Source organism: Prenolepis imparis, unplaced genomic scaffold (assembly GCF_030444845.1).
Source record: "Prenolepis imparis isolate NDT839.2.m4 unplaced genomic scaffold, iyPreImpa1.0 SCAF_12, whole genome shotgun sequence".
NCBI classification, from domain to species: domain Eukaryota; kingdom Metazoa; phylum Arthropoda; class Insecta; order Hymenoptera; family Formicidae; genus Prenolepis; species Prenolepis imparis.
The window spans coordinates 2,555,162-2,576,219 of record NW_028141170.1 but is presented as its reverse complement, the minus strand read 5'-3'; the positions used below and the strand labels follow the sequence as shown (position 1 = coordinate 2,576,219).

The 21,058-nt window shown below is 30.1% G+C and overlaps 3 protein-coding genes and 1 long non-coding RNA gene across 5 annotated transcripts; 2 read left to right on the top strand and 2 right to left on the bottom strand.

The window, feature by feature from the left end:
• Positions 1–522: 522 nt before the first annotated feature.
• On the bottom strand, positions 523–11,524 carry LOC145943803 (uncharacterized). Its single transcript, XR_014426578.1, has 4 exons — positions 11,448–11,524; positions 11,288–11,349; positions 710–935; positions 523–624 (listed from the first exon to the last, which is right to left on the bottom strand). It is a non-coding gene; the product is annotated as an uncharacterized LOC145943803 (long non-coding RNA).
• Prdm13 (PR/SET domain 13) lies at positions 5,812–8,626 on the top strand. Its single transcript, XM_083051844.1, has 3 exons — positions 5,812–6,056; positions 6,676–6,935; positions 7,737–8,626. The coding sequence occupies exons 1-3, from the start codon at positions 5,812–5,814 to the stop codon at positions 8,624–8,626; spliced, it is 1,395 nt and encodes a 464-aa protein (XP_082907970.1).
• Positions 11,525–11,551: 27 nt separating the features above from the next.
• On the top strand, positions 11,552–12,698 carry Atpsyndelta (ATP synthase, delta subunit). The gene is made up of 4 exons (XM_083051637.1): positions 11,552–11,686; positions 11,911–12,032; positions 12,123–12,320; positions 12,398–12,698. The coding sequence occupies exons 2-4, from the start codon at positions 11,913–11,915 to the stop codon at positions 12,563–12,565; spliced, it is 486 nt and encodes a 161-aa protein (XP_082907763.1). The 5' UTR covers positions 11,552–11,686; positions 11,911–11,912; the 3' UTR covers positions 12,566–12,698.
• A 791-nt stretch (positions 12,699–13,489) lies between these two features.
• LOC145943777 (uncharacterized) lies at positions 13,490–18,415 on the bottom strand. 2 transcript variants are annotated; one of them, XM_083051596.1, is made up of 5 exons: positions 18,173–18,415; positions 17,095–17,324; positions 16,039–16,321; positions 15,650–15,833; positions 13,490–15,535 (listed from the first exon to the last, which is right to left on the bottom strand). In XM_083051596.1, exons 1-5 carry the CDS (start codon positions 18,409–18,411, stop codon positions 13,952–13,954), a joined length of 2,520 nt encoding a protein of 839 aa, XP_082907722.1. In that variant the 5' UTR covers positions 18,412–18,415; the 3' UTR covers positions 13,490–13,951. The 2 variants fall into 2 exon arrangements, with proteins under 2 accessions (XP_082907722.1, XP_082907723.1); XM_083051597.1 differs by lacking the exon at positions 18,173–18,415 and adding an exon at positions 16,529–16,545 and having other exon boundaries at positions 16,039–16,384; positions 17,095–17,216.
• Positions 18,416–21,058: the final 2,643 nt, after the last annotated feature.

Sequence of the window (21,058 nt, the reverse complement as noted above, 5' to 3'; positions counted from 1 at the left end):
TTTCTAGGGAGGGGGCGGGGGGTAGTCTATCACGCAGAGGGATAAAGGGAAGAACGAAGAGGGGTAAAAGGTGTCCGATGCATCCCGGACCGAGGACCGGTATATGCCGCAAGGGATCTGACATTATTTTGTCATGTGAGCCGTGTCACCTGCATTTTCATGTGCGTTTTTTTCTCGCTGCGAATACGACACATGCGAATTTAAGACCGCTTTTATTGTAAAATTGCACAGAATAAACATAGCTCGAGTCAACATATTATTACGAACGAAATATATTATTAAATTTTTTTAAATTTAATTTCAGAACTTTTACTTAAAACGATAAAAATCCTTATACAATTTATTATCCTTTCTAAAAAAAAAGCACGTTAACATGCCTTTTTTAGAAAGGGATGTTATAATATTTTTAATTCGATTAATATTTTTGACAATTTTTATTTTTGTCAAAAAATATTAATCGTGTAAGATATAACATATTATTTAAAATTTTTTTAAATATTATTATTTTTATATTTTCAACATATTATATACCCCCATTACCGCTATAGAAATATTATAAAATAAATAATTTCTCACTCACCAATACGTACAATAGCGAAGTTGTAGTACACAGCACACATTGATCTGAAAACAAAATATTCAAATTATGTATATATGTGTGTCGAATATCTCATAAACAATGCAGAAAAAATATTTTTATATTACATACCTCATAGTTGCCCCGATGTCGCCCGATGCCTCCCCGGGCCTCCTCCTCCTCTCTTGGTCCTTCGTAGCACTCACGACACTCGCGAAAACACGAATACGATTACGATTGTCCGAAACTTTACACGGCACTCCCGATACGCGAAACTTTACACGGCACTCCCGACGCGCGATACTTTACACGACACTCCCGACACGACGCGTGAATCGCACTGTGTACGCAATGCTACCTGTAACAAATAAAATACATACATATATTAGAATTATCTTATTATTTCGCATTATAACATACACAATATAAATATAAATATGTAAGCTAGAATATTTAATTAGCAAATGTTCGCTTTATTAATATTTTTTGACAGAAATCAGCTGATAATGTCAAAAATATTAATCGAGTTTAAAGTATTATAACATATTATTTAAAACATAGTATTATTTTAATTTTTTAAATGTTTAATCAGCTAATTTCTGTGAAAAAATATTAATCAAATTTAAACAAGCTTCTTTATATATATATTTTTTTTAAATATCACTTTTTTTAACATAAAACCCTGAAGAATAGCGCGCGCGTAGCGTAGCTTGTATTGTTCTAGTATTACACAATTTTATATTTTGTAAAAAAAGTGTTCCTTTCGGCTATTCGCTCGAGTGAAAATGAGACTGTCATATTTTATTGTTTACCCATGAACAATCATAGATTGGATTGACTCTTAAAATCAAGTAAATAGCTCCTAATGGTTAAATATACTGCCTTAAACGCGGGGCGTATGATCAGGGATAGAGAATATCTGTGGGGTATTCAATGGTCACGTGTCATGTTACATGGCACTCGTTTCTGCGGGACAAGGACAATATGTCGATGTGGCACGTGAACAGCGGAAGTGCACTTTAATTTTTCTCTTACGTGGAATGCAAGAAGAGATTTGCAACACTTTAGAGAAATATATATTACATTTAAATTTTTCTCTGCATAATTTTCATATAAAAATTATGCAAAACTGATACTAATTATTGCTATTATAATGATTGTTAACAACATTATAATATAATTACTGTTTTAATATTTCAAGTGATACAATAAATATAATGTAGAATCTGTCTACCCATGAAGTAAAAAGTATTATAATATACGATTAAAAAGTATTCAACCTTGAAGAAAAAATTAGCTTATTTAATTCAAAGATTGGATACTTTTTAATCAGATCTCATATAATATTGAATATAAGGAAAAAACCTAAGAAACAATCAATAAAGTTTTTTGAGCGAAATTTTTGAATGAACAAGAAATCGTCAGATTTAGATGACGCCAGATCTGAATGACGCGAATATTAATAATACATAGACCACCGTCTCGTTCACGCGCGGCACCATTAGGGATAGACTTTTGACACTTGCAGAACCGAGACGAATCACCTTTATGGCCACCTCCCCGCAAAAGCGACCATAACTCAGGATTGTAGTAAAGGGACGCAGAACAATGGCATTGGTTCCCTTTTTAAATAGCAAAAGGATCTACGCGCATCTCTTGCCATCGACGACAATCCGAACTCGCATATACCACGTTCACGCATTTTTAAATGTATGCAAAATATACTTATCGATAATGACGATATAATATAGATAGTATTTTTATAATAAGGTACATGATTAATTTTAAATAGCTCCATAGCTTCTTGATACCAAATATTTAATCTTAAAAAAAATGTGAGAATGGCGTATCGTTAAAGTAATATATTTTTAATAGTTTTATATATAATAAAATAACATATATACAATAGTATATAAGATAGTATATAAGTATATACAATAGTATATAAGAAATTTTTATATTAAACTATTAAAAATATATAAAATATATAAAAAATATATTAAAGGTTCTTCTTTCATTATAAAACTATTATGTTTTAAATACATAAAAATGCATGAGATTTTACTAATTAAACCCAATAATGTTACATTCTCCAGTACAAGACCGACATGCACTTGCGTCTCCTCGTGCACCATAATACCGGGTGCTTGGTGCACGGCTTGGTACGCGAATACAAGATCGTGGAGGGTGCTACCGCGTGGGCTTATTTTGAACATCCCACCCTGGGGATGCAGCGATAATACGTAGATGATAATCGCGATATTAATATCGCATTGGGAAGCGCACACATGCGTGCAAGGGGCCCATTGGTCACGGCGGAACACTTGCTTGCGCTTGCTGGCTTCGTGGTTCTCTGAATTGCACCCTGATTTTAGAAAGAGACGACTAGAGGGTACAACCCTCCTCGATGCGGGCGACAGACACAAATTTATCAACAAATTGCAAGAAAGATATAATATTTCGCCAACATTTTGTACAATACTATTTGCTAAAAAATCTTTACCAAATCATATTTTATATAATTATTATTATAATTATAATTATCTATTATTTACTAAATTATCTTATAATTATATTATTTCAATAAATATCTGATCTTAATAAATTTTAACAAAAAAAGAAAATATATATATATATATATAAATGTAGAAAGATTTTGTAAATTTTGCGTACAATCCATATTCCCCCCCCCCCTCTCTCTCTCTTCCCCCCCCGATAGTTACGCCTTTACTAGCAAGGTTTCTGAGTCTTTCGTACTTCTGTTTACTACCCACGAATCGTGCAGGGGGGGCTAGAACACTTGCCGCGTACATTTTAGGGCACGATAGAATGGCGAAACACTCGTGCTCGAGTTTCCAGCGACCAGAGAGGGGTTGCAAGGGATGGTGCGGCTTGTGAACACTCGTGTCATTCCCTGCTCCAACATCGTACACGTGGATGAATCACGTCGCCCGTGTAAGAGATCCGTAGTCTGAAGGGACCATGCCCTTCTTCTGGTTCCGGATCAGACTGGTAAGCTACGCGTAGCTTTTCAAAGCTTGTCTTAGAAGAATTCACGCGAAGATCGAACGTAATTAATGGAAAGGGGGGAAGTATATTTGATATAGAATTATTATAATAGATAAATATTAATTTAATATCACGTTTAATTTAATCACTTGTTTCTATATTTTTGTTTCGTGACAGCTAAATGTTCAAATTATTGAATCAAATAATTTTCAAAATCTTGAAAAAATTAGCAATATCTTGACAAAAATATGACAATTTATTGCAAGAAAAATGTTATGATATAAAATCAATCATCGAAAATGTTAATATATTATTTTTAATTTAATAAAATAATAAAAGATTGAAAGTCTTAGACTTGTTTAACTTGTAAATTTGAGTGAAATCCAAGTCCTAATCCTAAAAAGAATTCTTAAAAAATGTACCGTAATTTTATGCAAAATTGTTAGATATACTTGGTTTAAAATAAATTCTATCGAATTATATTGAGAAACGGTATCGTGTCTTTTCATAAATAGTTCGTAAGAAATACATTTTAGATATTTACTCCATATTTAAAATGACATCGACCTAAAAATGTCTACAAATAAATAATCAGATAAAAAAAATCGTATATAATAAGTTATTTATCCATTCATGAAAAAAAATTTGATTATTTCGTGCAAACTTTATCACTTTAACAGTCACGTTGATATTCAATTGCGCATAGTCAATCATCACGTGAACAATTAATCTTGTCGTTGAAACGAGAAGAGTGTCATGTGCAACGAGAAGCGTTTTACGAGATCATCTATCGCGCGAACATAAAAAAGAGAAAGAGAGAGAGAGATGGATATAGCTAGATCGTGCTGAATGCATCAAGATCGACGAAAGATTAAGCAAATTCAGATGATATCGCGCCTACGCGATCGACGGCCTGGACAGCCGAGAAGAATGAGCCACTTAATTTCCTAATCAACCGTTGATTCAGATGCACCTTTCGACCGATCCCCCGTAATACGGAGACACATAGTAGGCCGCAGCTGAGCCAAACAATGTCCTTTCACATGAGGCTTTTATAGCCCTATTGAGCGTACTGAAGGTCCGCTCCTGGTCCGCAATCCTGTCGATCCGCGATTCAAGCTTACGTCTTCGTCAAAATCGCAAAAAAGGATATACCACATTTTTATTTATCATTCTTTGTAATAATATAATCAAAATCAAAATGCGTGATATACGTTCACTACTTTTACGAAGACACACTTTATAGTGCAACGCATTGCATTTAAATTTTCAGAGATACAATATATATTTATTAACAATTAATTCAAATAGATCTTGCATTGTATTTATTTAAATGTGTAATCCGATTTACTTAAATTAATTATTAATTAAATGAGAGTATTATATATAAATAAATATATATATTAATTTTTTTTGTTATTATATTATTTTTTTATATATTGACGATATATAAGGTGTCCATAATACCACGTGACGAAAAAGTAGCACCTACTGCAACAAATAGAAAAACCCCCAGGAGACTACAACCAGTTAGCTCCTCCTACCCTGCATGGTTGCACCAACGACATGGTTCAGAAGCAACCGAAGGGCCCATTTATGACCGATTCTTAAATACAATTACGTATATATATTTACTCATACAGAGAAGCATAGAGGGGAGAATGCAGCAGCTACCAATGATCAAAATTAGGCACCACCCCCAGTATATATTTAAAGCGTGCACGAAATCGTCTCTATGTTAGTTGATATCTTAACTTGGTGACAACATGACTATACGGATCATTAACGTTCGATAATTCAAGGTATGCTCTGAAAAAATTTTATGTCATGACAAGCATACGCGTACATTTCGAAAATGTTATAATGTGATTGTTTAGAAATTTTATGGTGTAACGTTTCGAAGTTTTTTAATTTATTTTTTTGGTTAACATAATTATATCGATATTTTTAGTGTGATCATAAAAATACCGTCAACTCTCTGATGCATCTTTCGAAAATGTAGTTTGTAAAAAAAAAACTTAAAGACAACGAGAAACCGTTTGTAAAAAAAAAAAAACTTTAAGATAACAAGAAACCGAATTGGCAGTCTCTCTAGAGGATACAAAAGAAGCTGGGCTTTACAAGAGAATTGTAAGGGTTTTATAAAAGAATTACACGTTTTTTTCAATATGAACCAAGGTATAATCCCATTAATACATCCCGTAACAACCGAAATGGAAACAATAATGACAAGAAGCGGAAGACTGGAAAGAGCTAATTCATCACAAAGATATACAATGCAAGGAGAAAGACACCCAGTGCAAAGTTATATTAATTTATCTATGAACGAAAGACCTAACTTCTTTATAAGCAGACCACTCATTCGAGCCGCTGGACTTCTTAAAGGAAATTCCACGACAGAAATTATCGATGTCAATACGTTGCCTCAAAGAAATACATCGATCATTCGAAATGTATGTAGTGAATGTTTGTATAGAATATAAAAAAATTATGTTTCGCAATTTTCTCTAATATTCGAAATGAAAAATTGTTTATCATGTGTTCTACTTAAAAGGATAAAAATTTTTAAAAAAGATATAATATGTTGTAATAAAATTAGTCTGTCAGAAAAATTTATTATCAATTAAATAGTCTTCATTTCAATGTTTCTAATCATTTAAATGTTTTAATAATGTTTCTAATCAATTAAATCAATGTTTAATCATGACATGATCATTATTCAATTTCATGAATTAGGATTTTAGCGATATGTTTCTTTTTTTTTAATATCTCCATCAATTTTTTGTATTTTATTTTATTTCTATAATATAAACTCTCTTTTTACTTCGGAATAAATTAATGAAAATTAATTTTATTTTTATCATTCCATAATAATTTAACATTTGACTTTGATTTAGTTTCAATGTGCATGAAAATTTTATTTTATTTGAATGAGTTAAATTTCTCTGACAGTTTCTGTTTTCATTCATTTTGAATAACCTTCGCATTCAATGTTCACAATAGAGTGATCTCAATATACGCATAAAAAAATATATTTCACAAAATTTTAATTTTCTAATTTTTACTAAAATTATTCATGATCTATAGAGTGTCATCGAAATTATTGACATTGGCGATCGACTCCATTGCCTCAATGAACCTATAAGTTCGTCATATTGGCTGAAAATGATCACGTTGGCGACGGACTTTCAAAATGCTAACGTTTTACTTATGATTAACAATAGCGGACTCATGTTAAAAACGACAAGAGAAATATTACCAGGAGAACCGCTATTCATGTGGTTCGCAGATTGTATTCTGAATGTGTTGAATATTCCGTTTTTGACACCGGCAAATTGCAATATTCAAGGTAAAAGCACGATTTATTAAAGCTTTTCTCATAATCAACGATAAATTGTTAATCGTAAACTATTACTAATTTTTTGACGATTATTGTTTCTTAATAATTTTATACCAACTGTACCAATATTGGATAATTAAAAACTTTTCTCAATTATAAGTATAAATTTATTTGCTCAATTATAAGAATACATTTATCCGCTTAATCTTTAAATATGAAATGTGTAACAATCAGTCAATTTATTGTAAAATTACATCAATAATTCTCTAATACGCGTGTGTGTATATTTATTATCTCATATTAGTATTATATATTAATATAATTAGAAATTATAAGTATACATTTATTTGCTATACAAATATTTTAATTAAATTTGATTACGGCGGTCATTTGAATCAATGTACAGTTTAATACCAGTCATAATTAAAACATATGCAACAAATAAACTTTAATATTTATATAATTTTTAAGTGCTTTAATATATGACAATAATGTAAAATAATATAAACAAGATTTATATTATTTATATTATTTATATTATTTTACATTGTTGTCTTATATTAAAGCACTTAAAAATTATATAAATATTAAAGTTTATTTGTTGCAAATATTTTAATTGTGACTGGTATTAAACTGTACATTGACTCAAATAACCGTCGTAATCAAATTTAATTAAAATGTTTTTATAGCAAATAAATTTATATTTATAATTTTTAATTACATTAATATATAATACTAATATAAAATAATAAATGCAATATTAAATAGTTGGATATTTATTAAATGCTTATCGATTTTAAATGATTACAGGTCAAGTCTACACATGTCACATTTGTAACAGCTGTTTTGATTCTCCGAATCCTCTGAAGCTGCACTTGGTCTTAAATTGCAATCAAAAGGACAATAGTTACATTTGGACGCTCTTGGCGAATAAAATTGCTAGTTCTTCAAGAACGGATCTGTCCTTCAATCAATATTCAGAAAGGAGTTTTACATTCAAGCTGAATCCTTTGCCTGTTTCCAGGCCAAAAACGTTACCGGTCAATATTCCATCGTATTCGGCGCAAACGAAGGACACAAATCGGTCGCTGAAGAACGATTCGCCGTGTTCGTCAAATCAACTATCGCCTCTATCTCTGTCCTCAAATAATCCCTCGCCGATCCCTACATATTCCTTACCAACGGAAATCTTACCGAGTTCGTCGACTTACAAATCGTCCGTTGAGAATCTAATGGACCACCGCTTGATTTTAAGATCGTACAATGCTTTGATACATCAAACCCAAAATCGGATAATACCCTACGATATATTACCTTCAAATGCACCAGCAGAATCTGTGAAGAAAACGGATCCCGCGGAAGTAGAGACGCGCGCAAGCGAGATCGGCAAATGCAACGAAGGTTACAGATGCATTTTCTGCAACAAGATCTACTCTAGGAAGTATGGTCTGCGAATTCATATCAGAACGCATACCGGTTACAAGCCTTTGACGTGCAAAGTGTGCGAGCATAGATTCGGAGATCCTAGTAATCTTAATAAACATGTGAGACTGCACGTGACAGATGACAGCCGTTATAAATGCGACATATGCGGAAAGGTGCTAGTCAGGAGGAGAGACCTGGAGAGACATAAAAATTCCTGGCACTCGGAAAGAAACGATGGCAATATTTCCGATATCGCAGTCAACGACGGGATTTAAGAACGAGATATTTCGCGAACGACCTACCTCTGGCGTTTAATAATAATATGCATTTATCTCACGGTGCTAAAAGAGATGTTTGCGATAAATCAAGCAAACGATTGTAGATATTAAAATCATATTTAAATGTATAGATATTAAAATGTTAAGCACACGAAAAGATATTTGAAAACTATAATATTGTTTCTCACTACTTCGCACAACAGTTTTATAGCAATTATTATAATTCTTCATCATTAGAAAAACCTCTAATTATAAATAATATTAATTGGCTATATATATGTACATAATTTAAATTAAAATATAAATCATCCTTGTTTATAAATATAGCTTTATATGCATGTTAAAAAAGTAAAAAAAAAAATAAAATAAAATAAAAGACGATTTTTTTATTACAAATTCCTTATATTAAAAAAAGAAAAACATATTTTTTATAAAATTGTTAATGTTAAAAATAAAAAATTATACGCATCAATTTCCATACAATTTTCATAGATTTAATCATTAATATCTTTATATTATCTTATTATCATTTCGATAAAAAGTATTATAAAACTGCGAATATTATAATTTAATAGAAAACATTTGCAGACAATATATATAATTTTCCTCTCAAAAAAATAGTTACATGAGCTCTAAATTAATTTCATATATTTAATCATTAATATCTTTATATTATCTTATTATCATTTTAATAAAAAATATATAATCATAAAATTGCGAAGTTATAATTTAATAGAAAACATTTGCAGACAATATACATATATAATTTTCCTCTCAAAAAAATAGAGTTACATGAGCTCTAAATTAATTTCATATATTTAATCATTAATATCTTTATATTATCTTATTATCATTTCGATAAAAAATATAATCATAAAACTGCGAAGTTATAATTTAATAGAAAACATTTGCAGACAATATATATAATTTTCCTCTCAAAAAAATAGTTACATGAGCTCTAAATTAATTTCATATATTTAATCATTAATATATCTTTATATTATCTTATTATCATTTCGATAAAAAATATAATCATAAAATTGCAAAGTTATAATTTAATAGAAAACATTTGCAAACAATATATATAATTTTACTCTCAAAAAATAGTTACATGAGCTCTAAATTAATTTCATATATTTAATCATTAATATATCTTTATATTATCTTATTATCATTTCGATAAAAAATATAATCATAAAATTGCAAAGTTATAATTTAATAGAAAACATTTGCAAACAATATATATAATTTTACTCTCAAAAAATAGAGTTACGTGAGTTCTAAATTAATTTCATATATTTAATTATTAATATATCTTTATATTATCTTATTATCATTTCGATAAAAAATATAATCATAAAACTGCGAAGTTATAATTTAATAGAAAATATTTGCAGACAATATATATAATTTTCCTCTCAAAAAAATAGTTACATGAGCTCTAAATTAATTTCATATATTTAATTATTAATATATCTTTATATTATCTTATTATCATTTCGATAAAAAATATAATCATAAAACTGCGAAGTTATAATTTAATAGAAAACATTTGCAGACAATATATATAATTTTCCTCTCAAAAAAATAGTTACATGAGCTCTAAATTAATTTCATATATTTAATCATTAATATATCTTTATATTATCTTATTATCATTTCGATAAAAAATATAATCATAAAATTGCAAAGTTATAATTTAATAGAAAACATTTGCAAACAATATATATAATTTTACTCTCAAAAAATAGAGTTACGTGAGTTCTAAATTAATTTCATATATTTAATCATTAATATATCTTTATATTATCTTATTATCATTTCAATAAAAAATATAATCATAAAACTGCGAAGTTATAATTTAATAGAAAACATTTGCAGACAATATATATAATTTTCCTCTCAAAAAAATAGTTACATGAGCTCTAAATTAATTTCATATATTTAATTATTAATATATCTTTATATTATCTTATTATCATTTCGATAAAAAATATAATCATAAAATTGCAAAGTTATAATTTAATAGAAAACATTTGCAAACAATATATATAATTTTACTCTCAAAAAATAGAGTTACGTGAGTTCTAAATTAATTTCATATATTTAATCATTAATATATCTTTATATTATCTTATTATCATTTCAATAAAAAATATAATCATAAAACTGCGAAGTTATAATTTAATAGAAAACATTTGCAGACAATATATATAATTTTCCTCTCAAAAAAATAGAGTTACATGAGCTCTAAATTAATTTCATATATTTATATATATATATAGGTATATATATAATCATTAATATCTTATTTATATTATCTTATTATCATTGTGATAAAAAGTATCATAAAACTGCAAAGTTATAATTTAATAGAAAACATTTACAAACAATATATTAATATAATTTTCCTCTCAAAAAACTAGAGTTACGTGAGCTCTAAATTAATTTCAGATATTAACGCATTCATATGGATGCGAAACTTTTTTTCTTTCTTTTAATACGTATACATATATATTTTATAACCTGCGATTCAGTCGGCTTTATAGGCGAAAGATACTTTTGCCGATGAATATGCGTCCACTTATGGACATGATAATCAATTTATTTATAATCAGTCATATATAATTAATCACATGAATCAATGAATTCACTCACCGATCGTTGCATCGTTGCACAGTCGCTGCATCGTTGTCGTTTGCCGGCCCTCTCAGCGAATGCTAAAACAGAAGAAAAACAAGTGTTAAATGTTATAAATTCAGGAAGATTTATAAAGAGCATTATACATAAATCTCAAAGATGACTTTTTATAACATACATCGGCGAAATAAGATCGAATACCAAGATCTTTTTCATCGCGCTAAACGTTTTAACACCCGCGTTATATTGCACTATACACTACGCATAAAATTTGAAGCAGGCGTCAGTGTGGCCAACTGAAAGAAACAAAAATCTCCAAAGCGACGCCAGCGCCACTTTCGTCAAAATTCCTATCGCATCTGTCTTCTGCTTCTACACATCTAAAATATTGGGACTTTAAACGCGAATATTCGATTAGTGAGTATAATAATAATTTTATTGACGACAAAAAATGTAAAAAAACATCTCAGAAAATTTAAATTCATTTTCGAACGAGTCATTTAGTATCGAGAGAGAAACCTGAGAAACAAAATTATATCGTGTATCATACTTGTGATGTAACAACCTTGTCCACACAATATCACTTCAATTATAATATAAAGATACATTTTTAAAAAAGATTATTTGTTTTCATCCTGCAGAAATGGCCACTCTTGCTCGTACTTTGCGCTCTTACTTAAGGTGCGTCCAGAACCAAAGAAGAACCTATGCAGATGTTGCAGCCAGTGATCAAATGAAGTTTACGTTTGCTGGTGCTAATCAGGTATAATAAAGTGAAAATTGTGCTGTGTGATAAAATATTACAATCATGTTTTAACACTAACAATTAATGTGTTTTCTTTTTCTGCGTCAGGTATTCTACGATCAAGCTGCAATTCGTCAAGTTGACGTACCCTCCTTCTCGGGTGCATTTGGCATTCTACCAAAACATGTTCCCACACTGGCGGTATTAAAACCTGGAGTAGTTACAGTATATGAAGATGGTGGTTCAACCAAGAAAATTTTTGTGTCGTCTGGCACAGTTACCATAAATGAAGACAACAGTGTACAGGTACATACTAGCTGTTTTCAAAATAATAAAAATTCAAAATAGATAAGTATCAAGTCTATCACATTATCTATTTGTAGATTTTAGCGGAGGAAGCTCATCCAGTAGATGATCTCGATAAGTCAGCAGCAAGAGATATTCTAAGTAAAGCTCAACAACAACTTTCCTCGGCAACATCAGACAAAGATAAGGCCGAAGCAGCTATTGCAGTTGAAGTTGGAGAGGCTCTCGTACAAGCTACACAATAAATATTATAAGTAATATAGAAATTATATATACACATTTCACATTAAGAATTTTAGGAGAAAGCTTGTGTTCAATACACCCTTATCATATTAGCTGTATAACAATGTGACAGAAATAAAAATATATTAAGTCATATATATATTTTTTATTAAAAACACATAAAAGAGAGATCACTGTGCTAATTTGTATTTTATTATATGTTTAAAAGTAAAGTAAATAAAAACAAAAACGGGATAATATTATAGATAAATGTAAGTGGTTATTAAAAATTCTTTATTGATGTTAGTTCTGATATTTGTTCATTAACAATAAATATCCTGTCATTTACAAGTTATTTAGGTACATTGATTTTATTGCAAGTACTTATAACAGCCATAAAAATTTTCACGCTCTAAAACCGTTAAAAATATTTTTTTTCAATCTACTTATCATTATAATAATGCATAAAAACAGCAAATATTTAAAATTCGAAACCTCTAGTAGTACTGTAATTGTCGTTACGTCATAAATAGATGTTTATAAGTATTTAATACTTCATAATTAACCCAAAGAATATAAAGTTTTTCTTGCAAATATCATAAAACAGTAACAGAATAGAATAATATTCCTAGAATTAACGCTATAACATATTATTTGGAGAAACATACATTCAATTGTTAAATAAATAAAATTCTTAAATATACAAATATGATATAGATATCATTTTTAGGGTATTATATTATAATTAAATATTTAATATATTATCAACAATATATGCTGTACATCTTTTTAACAAGTTTTTTAGCAAAAATTATAAACCAATCTTATATGAAAGAAACAGCATATATATTTGTGACTGAAATATATCGAAAAATATGGCATCTATTTATTTTTGCATAAGCTATGAAGCTTCATACAATATTTATAAAACATTTTTTATTCATATTATGTCAACATAGTTAACTTGTATAAAAATAATTATGTATTGTGCATTTACTTCCTTGCACTTCTGTATTTGTGTATCGTTAGTTTAATTTATCTTTTTTTTTTTATTACATTTGAATAATATTTCAAAGTTGTGGACATTTTATTTATTATCACAAATTATGCGATAGAGTACTTTTGTTTATATAAACATTTTTTGTAAAAAAGTCTACAAATATTTGGCACAAATTATATAACATATGTATAGAATCAATATTGTAAGATTCTATTAAATATAGATATAGCACATATATGTATGTACAGTCATATATTCTCAATTTGTCCTAGATAAAACTTTGAAAGGCAAAAATTGCCCAAGACAATTTTAAAGCTATCAAGTGCAAAATCACATCTTTATAGGGGGGTTAACATGAAAATATAGCATTATTTTCTTGCGTGACTAGTTAATGAAGAAAATATGTGATTCATGGATTTCTAGCTAATTGACACTTCATTAAGGATGGTAGCAACTTTTCCCTACAACACATACTTGTGGTATTGTTAGTATTCTTACAGCAATTGCTAAATACTTTCTGTAGTTGTTGCAGTGTCTTTAAGCAAATTACAACACAGCATGAATCACAACCACCCGACTCAGTGTTGCAGGAACATCCACTTTGCAAGTAAGACACAAAGTCATCTACGATTTTTATCGTATCTTTTTTCGTAATATCCACGACGGGACTATTTGTGCAGTTTTGACAATTTTGTAAATTATCACATTTGCAATCGACACATTTACATATATCAGCATCTGCCGTGATCTCCTGCAGAACATTTCTATTATCTTTTTTGTTCTTAATATTACTTATACTCTTAGCCTCATAATCGGCAGCTTTTTGAGATTGCACAATCTCAGTATTTGCTAAAGTATGTTCCGTATTTACTGTGTTAATATTTTTCAAATTTTCCATAGATGGATATTGAGAGTCTATCTCCAATGGATAAGGTTCCGGGCCTACTAGATCGACCAGGGAATGAACTGCTATGGGAAAAGCGTTTAACTCGGACCAAGATTGTGTTCTTAACGCGGGTGCGGTTGCCAATGCTGTAACATCTATCCAAGGTGAAGGTAATTCCTCTTCAGTAGCTATAGCGAGTTCAACAGCTTCTGATTGCGCGTTCGCAATTACAGTGTCTGCGCACAGATCGTGATTTGAAACCGCGTTGAGAGAATCTCCGCTTTGTAAAGTCGCATCATTGATGAACGAGAGAGCGTCCATTCCATTCTCGAAAAGATGGCTTTCATTCGAGGAACTTATAATATCGGGAATATGACTAGTAATACAATTGGCACTATATAAAGCGTTGTTATCGTTATCTATATTTCCTGCATTCGATCGATTTGCAAATACATCGTCAGAAATAGTGGCGGATTCGTTTTTGTACTGTTTTATATCACTTGTGAAATCTGTTCCTTCCGAAATACGGGCCATTGCGTTTTGCAAACCATCCTGCATAATCTTCTGCTCTAAATTTATCGGGATAGATTGATCCTGCCTATCTATACTATCGTTATACACTTCCGATAACGAAGCTGACTTGTGCTGATGATGCCCAACTATATCCGTTAAATTATCATGTTGCATATTCGATTCGGTCATTTGATTAAATACTTTAAATTCGTGATAGTCCTCATTATTGTTAAAAGCGTCAACCGCGTGTTCGTCAAAATTATCTAAGACGATATCTGTTGCGAGAAGTGCAACTTCGGTGGTTTTATTATTCGAGTCTTTCGTATCTTTGGTAGAAATATAGCCGAGTTTTACGTCCAACTTGCTCATAATGTCCATTGTTACATTGGTGAGAACTACTTGTCCTGCTGTATCATTTTTCGCGGAAACGTACGACATGTTTTTATGATTTTGTGTGAGATCTGAAGATATTGGTATAACAGCATACGATGGTATAATGGTATTGCTTGCGCTAACTTTCACAAGTTTCAATTCTAATTGATTCAACTTGTTTTGTTCTTCAGTCGTATCGTCATTTCTGTTGTCTTTACGCTTCTGTTAAAAATTAGAAAATTAGAAAAATAGGACTTATAATTATATGTGATATTTCTATTGTATTTGAAAAAATCCTGAAATTACATTTAATTTTTTATTGTATCTAATACTCACCGATTCATTATTCACAGTTTTATTATGCGTTTTTATGTGACTCTTTAAACTGTGAGGAGTAGTAAAACGTCGTCTGCAATTTTCGAAAGTACAAACATACGGCCGTTCACCCGTATGTGTTCTCTTGTGCGTTTTTAAATGGTGTGAAGCTGTGAAAGCCTTTCCGCAACCCTTTTCTCTGCACCTTAAAATACATGAAAAATGATACAATCCCACATATATAATTCTAATATATATAAAGTGTACATAATGTGTAACAGTTTGTATAAAGAAATTAGTTGTCTTATGATTCATTTCTTTTTTTCTGTTTATTTAGTGTGTTTATAAGATAATATGACTGTAATGTTTTTTTCTTCAATATTATAGAAGAAGTACCGAAGGAAACATACTTGTACGGTCTTTCTTGAGTATGAGTACGTATATGTTTCTTGAGATCGCTTAAAGTAGTGAAGAATTTAACGCATCCAGTCTCTTCGCAGTTGAATGTGTTGCCACTATGAAGTCTTTGGTGAGCTCTCAGTCTGTAAAGGGTATTGAATGCTTTCTCGCAGCCTTTGTAATTGCATTCAAACGGTTTTACTTTTGTGTGTACCCTAATGTGGATCTTTAGGCTGTAGGATGTGAGAAAGGCCTTGCCGCAACTCGGCTCTGCGCATTTAAATCGATACTCGCCTGAAAGTTTTGAGAATTCCCTCCACATAAAAAGATTGCAGGGCTACCTATCTCTTGCAGTATCTGAAAGCCATGCAGGTCGAAGCGTTCCCTTTATACCAGCATTGATGACTTTTTAATAATATCAGGTTGCAGCAAAAATATGTAAGTTATATGTGATTTTATTGCCAGCACGTAAACACATGATAATATGATTTTGACACTTACCTGAATCCTTTCATCCACTGAATATGTAAAAACAAGAGCACGTGTTAGTATGGTACATAAAGCAAATTGCGTACCAAACAAGCACAACATGCAAAGCATGATTTTCTTAACAAAAATAAGTCAAACAAATATGGATAAACCAGCCAATAAAAATTATGAAATAATGACAATTTCTTTGCCAAAATAAATATATTAAATAAGACAAAAAATCTTAAAAATATTAATATAATAACTGTAAATTGTTATTAAAAAATATTAATAATATATATTATAATATATTACAATATATAATTATAATATAATATATTATAATTATATATTGTAATATATGATTAGTATTATATATTTACATTATTTATTTTATTATATACACATTATTATTTTAATTATTAAATAATATTTTATTATTAAATAATTTCTTAGTAAATTATATATATATGTTAAAGACATTTTACTTAATGTGAAAGTTTTATACCGATTGATTTTTTTATCACATTTATTATTAAAAAATCACGAAAATATGAGATATAATTATTTTGTAACAAAAAATTATTTTAAAAGCTCACCTTTATGTGTCTTCATATGAGTACGCAAATTTCCAATGGTACTATATGTTCTGGTACAGCCTTCATATTGACAATTATAGCGATTGATATGTTTCTGATTGCCATCGAGATCCGTACTCTCAAGTGTGACAGTTTCATAAGAAGTTGCACAATCTTCAAGTAATGCATCGTCTTGCTCTTGATGAATTCGCATAAAAATTTCATCTGGACTGATTGTGTGCTGAATATGCCTGTATATACATATATACATACATGTTTTAGATTTACTTCCCTTTAAATTATATTAGATTTGATCTTCCTTAATAAATTATATTTCTGTCTATATATTTAAGAAAAGAATTATTTAAATCATATTTCTTGTTTAATTATGTAATATAATATCTAAATTGATAATTTATATTTGCTTCATCATTTCTAAAACTTTACAAATTTCTCATATATGAAATAGTACATAAACACAAGCGTGCCAATTTTATTGCTAGAAATATGTAATAGTAGATATGAATAATAGACATTTGCTATATGTGAATATAACATCAAAATTTATAACAAACAGGTGCTTCTATTTTCAGTACAATAAGAGAATGCAAAAATCTCACATTGTCAATAATGATATCAAATAATATTGTTGATAAAATAATCATCAGAATAATAACAATAATAATAAGAAATCACATAATTATATGTAACTCATATATTTTATAATCGCTTCCATAATAAATTATATTTTATAATATAACAAAACATATATACATATATATAATATACATGTGTCATATGGCTTTATTTTGAAATTATTATACAGTAATGAAATTGTGAAAATTTTCAGAAACATGTACAACCGGACACATTCGAACATGAATTTTTCTCAGACGATTTATGAATTAAGGCTCTTGTTTCAAAATTCGTTATAGCCTTATAAGGAGGGGACGAGGAAGCCAAGTATTAACAAGTATCCGCATCAAGACTCACAGATCCGATGGCAAAAATAGCGTCAGTGCGAGCGAAGCGATCGAAACATAAGAACGACAAGGTGAAGATTGTCGAGGTAAGAAGTTTGAAAGGTAGAGAAACTCACTCGATCGTGTTGTCATCGGCGGGTATCGGCAGCCTCTCGTTGATAGGAACATCGTCGTCGGAGTATCTCGCGTAATCGAACACCGCACTCTGTTCGTAGACCTTCTCGAAGGTCGACAGGTCTAAAGTGTCGTCCAGGCAGTCTTGCAGATCGTGCGTCACGAGGATGTTGTCGAAATTGCCCCCGATCTCATCGGCATCCTCGTCTTCTCGAAACTTGTCGCTCTCCCACGTCGCCATACTTTCTCGGGCTGCGCGCCTGCGCGACACGCGACAAACAAATCGCCCCGTTCTCTGTCCACGACTTACGGTCGGTAAGACAGGTTGCCAAGCGGCAACATTATTATTAGTCTAGTAAACCAGATGTCGCGTTAATGCTACTGTTTGAATGCCTCACTTCACTCGTCATTTACATTCAGATAGGAACAATCAACCGCCCCGGCTCCATTTTCATCTTTTATATTCAGGTAAAAGGAATCACCATCTATCGTAATTGTTGATGTACAATTGTTAATTATCAGAAAAATATCTATGAGAAAGTTTTTTGTGAAAACATATATATACAAACAACCATAACCGCAATACTTTCATACAGAAATAAGATCAAAGTATATATAGTCAAATAATTCGTTAGTCAAATAAATCGATTGCTGTCTATAATTATATGCTTAGTTAGTAAAAATGAATGTTTTATTCACAGAACTTTCTTGACAAGAAATGGAGCCGAAAGTTATAAGCAGTTGCCAGAATATTTGACGAGCGAATTCGTCTCGAATTTTCATCGAGGAAAAGTCGACTTTGAATCACTTCGAGAATTCATGGAAATATTTCGCAAGTATATTTTACAGTTTTATTATCATTCTTACGAATCTGTCTTGTCGCCTAAAAAAACTTTGTTTCATCCATTCAACAAAAGATGAAAATTATGATTAAAATTAAAATTAAAATTAAAATTTGATAAGTTAATAAGGAAAAAGTTTTACAGAAGTGCTCGATTTTTATGTTATTTTCGCTGATTCATATGATATTCTAAATTCTAACGCGTATGCATGTGTAAGTATATATAATTATTATCGAGCAGCTCGTAATTAATTATTATGTATGTACATACACGTATCAAACTCATTACTGATGACCTATCCTTTAACCAACACAAGTAGCACATGCTCGAATCATGATCTTGTTGAACTTAATGCTGTAATCAATGTTTCTCGATATGGTATCTCCTTATAATAATCTCAAATGCATATCAGGAAATTTCAAATTACCCATGTGATACTGCTAATAGTTTTAATGGAATCCTGTTTGTTGCATATTAATTTTTTCATATTTCCTCTTCCTCCCAAATTTTTTCAAAATTTCAAAAAAATTTAATTTTTATGAATAACGTGTGTCTCAAAAAATATAAAATCCAAGAGATACACACACACACAGTTCTTTTTTGTCATTTCTCACAACAATAGTAATTTAAAAAATTTACCGATTTTCTTGTTTTTTTTTTGCAATGTAATAATTTCAGAATTTTTATCTAATACGTAAAAGCTTATGTCATTACAATGTTGGTGCTTTTGGTATTACTTTATTTAACGAGGTATTACTTTATTTAACGAGCGGGCACACATTTTTTACACATAACATATATAACACTGGTTACATATGTTCGAATCGTTATAGTGTGAGGAGACGAAAAATGAGGTCGTTTAAAATTAACAGATAGATTCGTCTATTATTATATCTTCAGTGTCTGTGTGTAAACTATGTAAATGTAAGATTTACTTAGTTTGCGTTGGGAAGACCTACTTTGCCAATCATTAATAAACGAGATAATATCGCGTTTCGTAAAAAACGTATCGTTACATATTCGCTTTCTTGTCTATATGATCCTTCCGTTTTTTTTTATTTTGGGATCTGAACATTTCAAAGCGATTTATATATTATATATTACATACAAGCCAAATATTTGTATTAGTTCTCATAGATTATTAATGATCTATATTTACGCCCTATACTTCTCATTTCGTATCTGAATGTTTATCTGTGCTACATATCACAAATGGAAACACTGACATTTTTGTTTGAGCGATGTCATCATAGCTTATTGAGCTTCCGTTTTGCATACCTTGATATTAAGTTTTACAATGTGATGTGTGCATAGCATTTACATATAAAAAATTCTTCCTGTGAGCAGATTACTAGTCTTATCAATGATTGTAATTGATTTCGCACACAATGCTCACGTGATATACATATATATAAAGAGAGGAATTAACGATTAAATATTTATAATGTTCCCGTTTTATTTCCTTTTAAAAACTGATTTCTTTTTAATTATATACCTTTTCAGACTACAGATGACATTATCTGATTATAATTTATTTATATATATATATAATTCAAAAGATATCAGTATTCTATCATTGTCCTTCGCGTATCTTTTCATCTGTCTCTACGGCGAACATGAAAATACGTGCAATATTTTCCATTCATGTCTCGATAATCTCGGAACGTTTAACATCTAATCACGATTATAAAATGTCACGTAGTGCTCTATACGTTTCGCACGTACTCTTCGCGAATTTGTCGATTGACTTTATTTTCTTTTCGTGAAGAGGCAGTAGTTATCTAAAGAATCGTCATTATGACGTCGGAAGATAGTTAACAGTGACGGCTAGAACGTTAGTCTGTCACGCTGTCAAATTCTTAGACAGGACACGATTGTGCGTTAATTGCTCGGTCGTAACGTTAATATTTACACTATCGGTAGCAGATTAATATCGTGAAACGAAGCATGAAAAGGGTCACACACGTACATATACATGCACGCATAATGTGTCAGACACATATTTTTCCATTTATCTTACCGACATCGCAGTTAAAGAGGCTAACA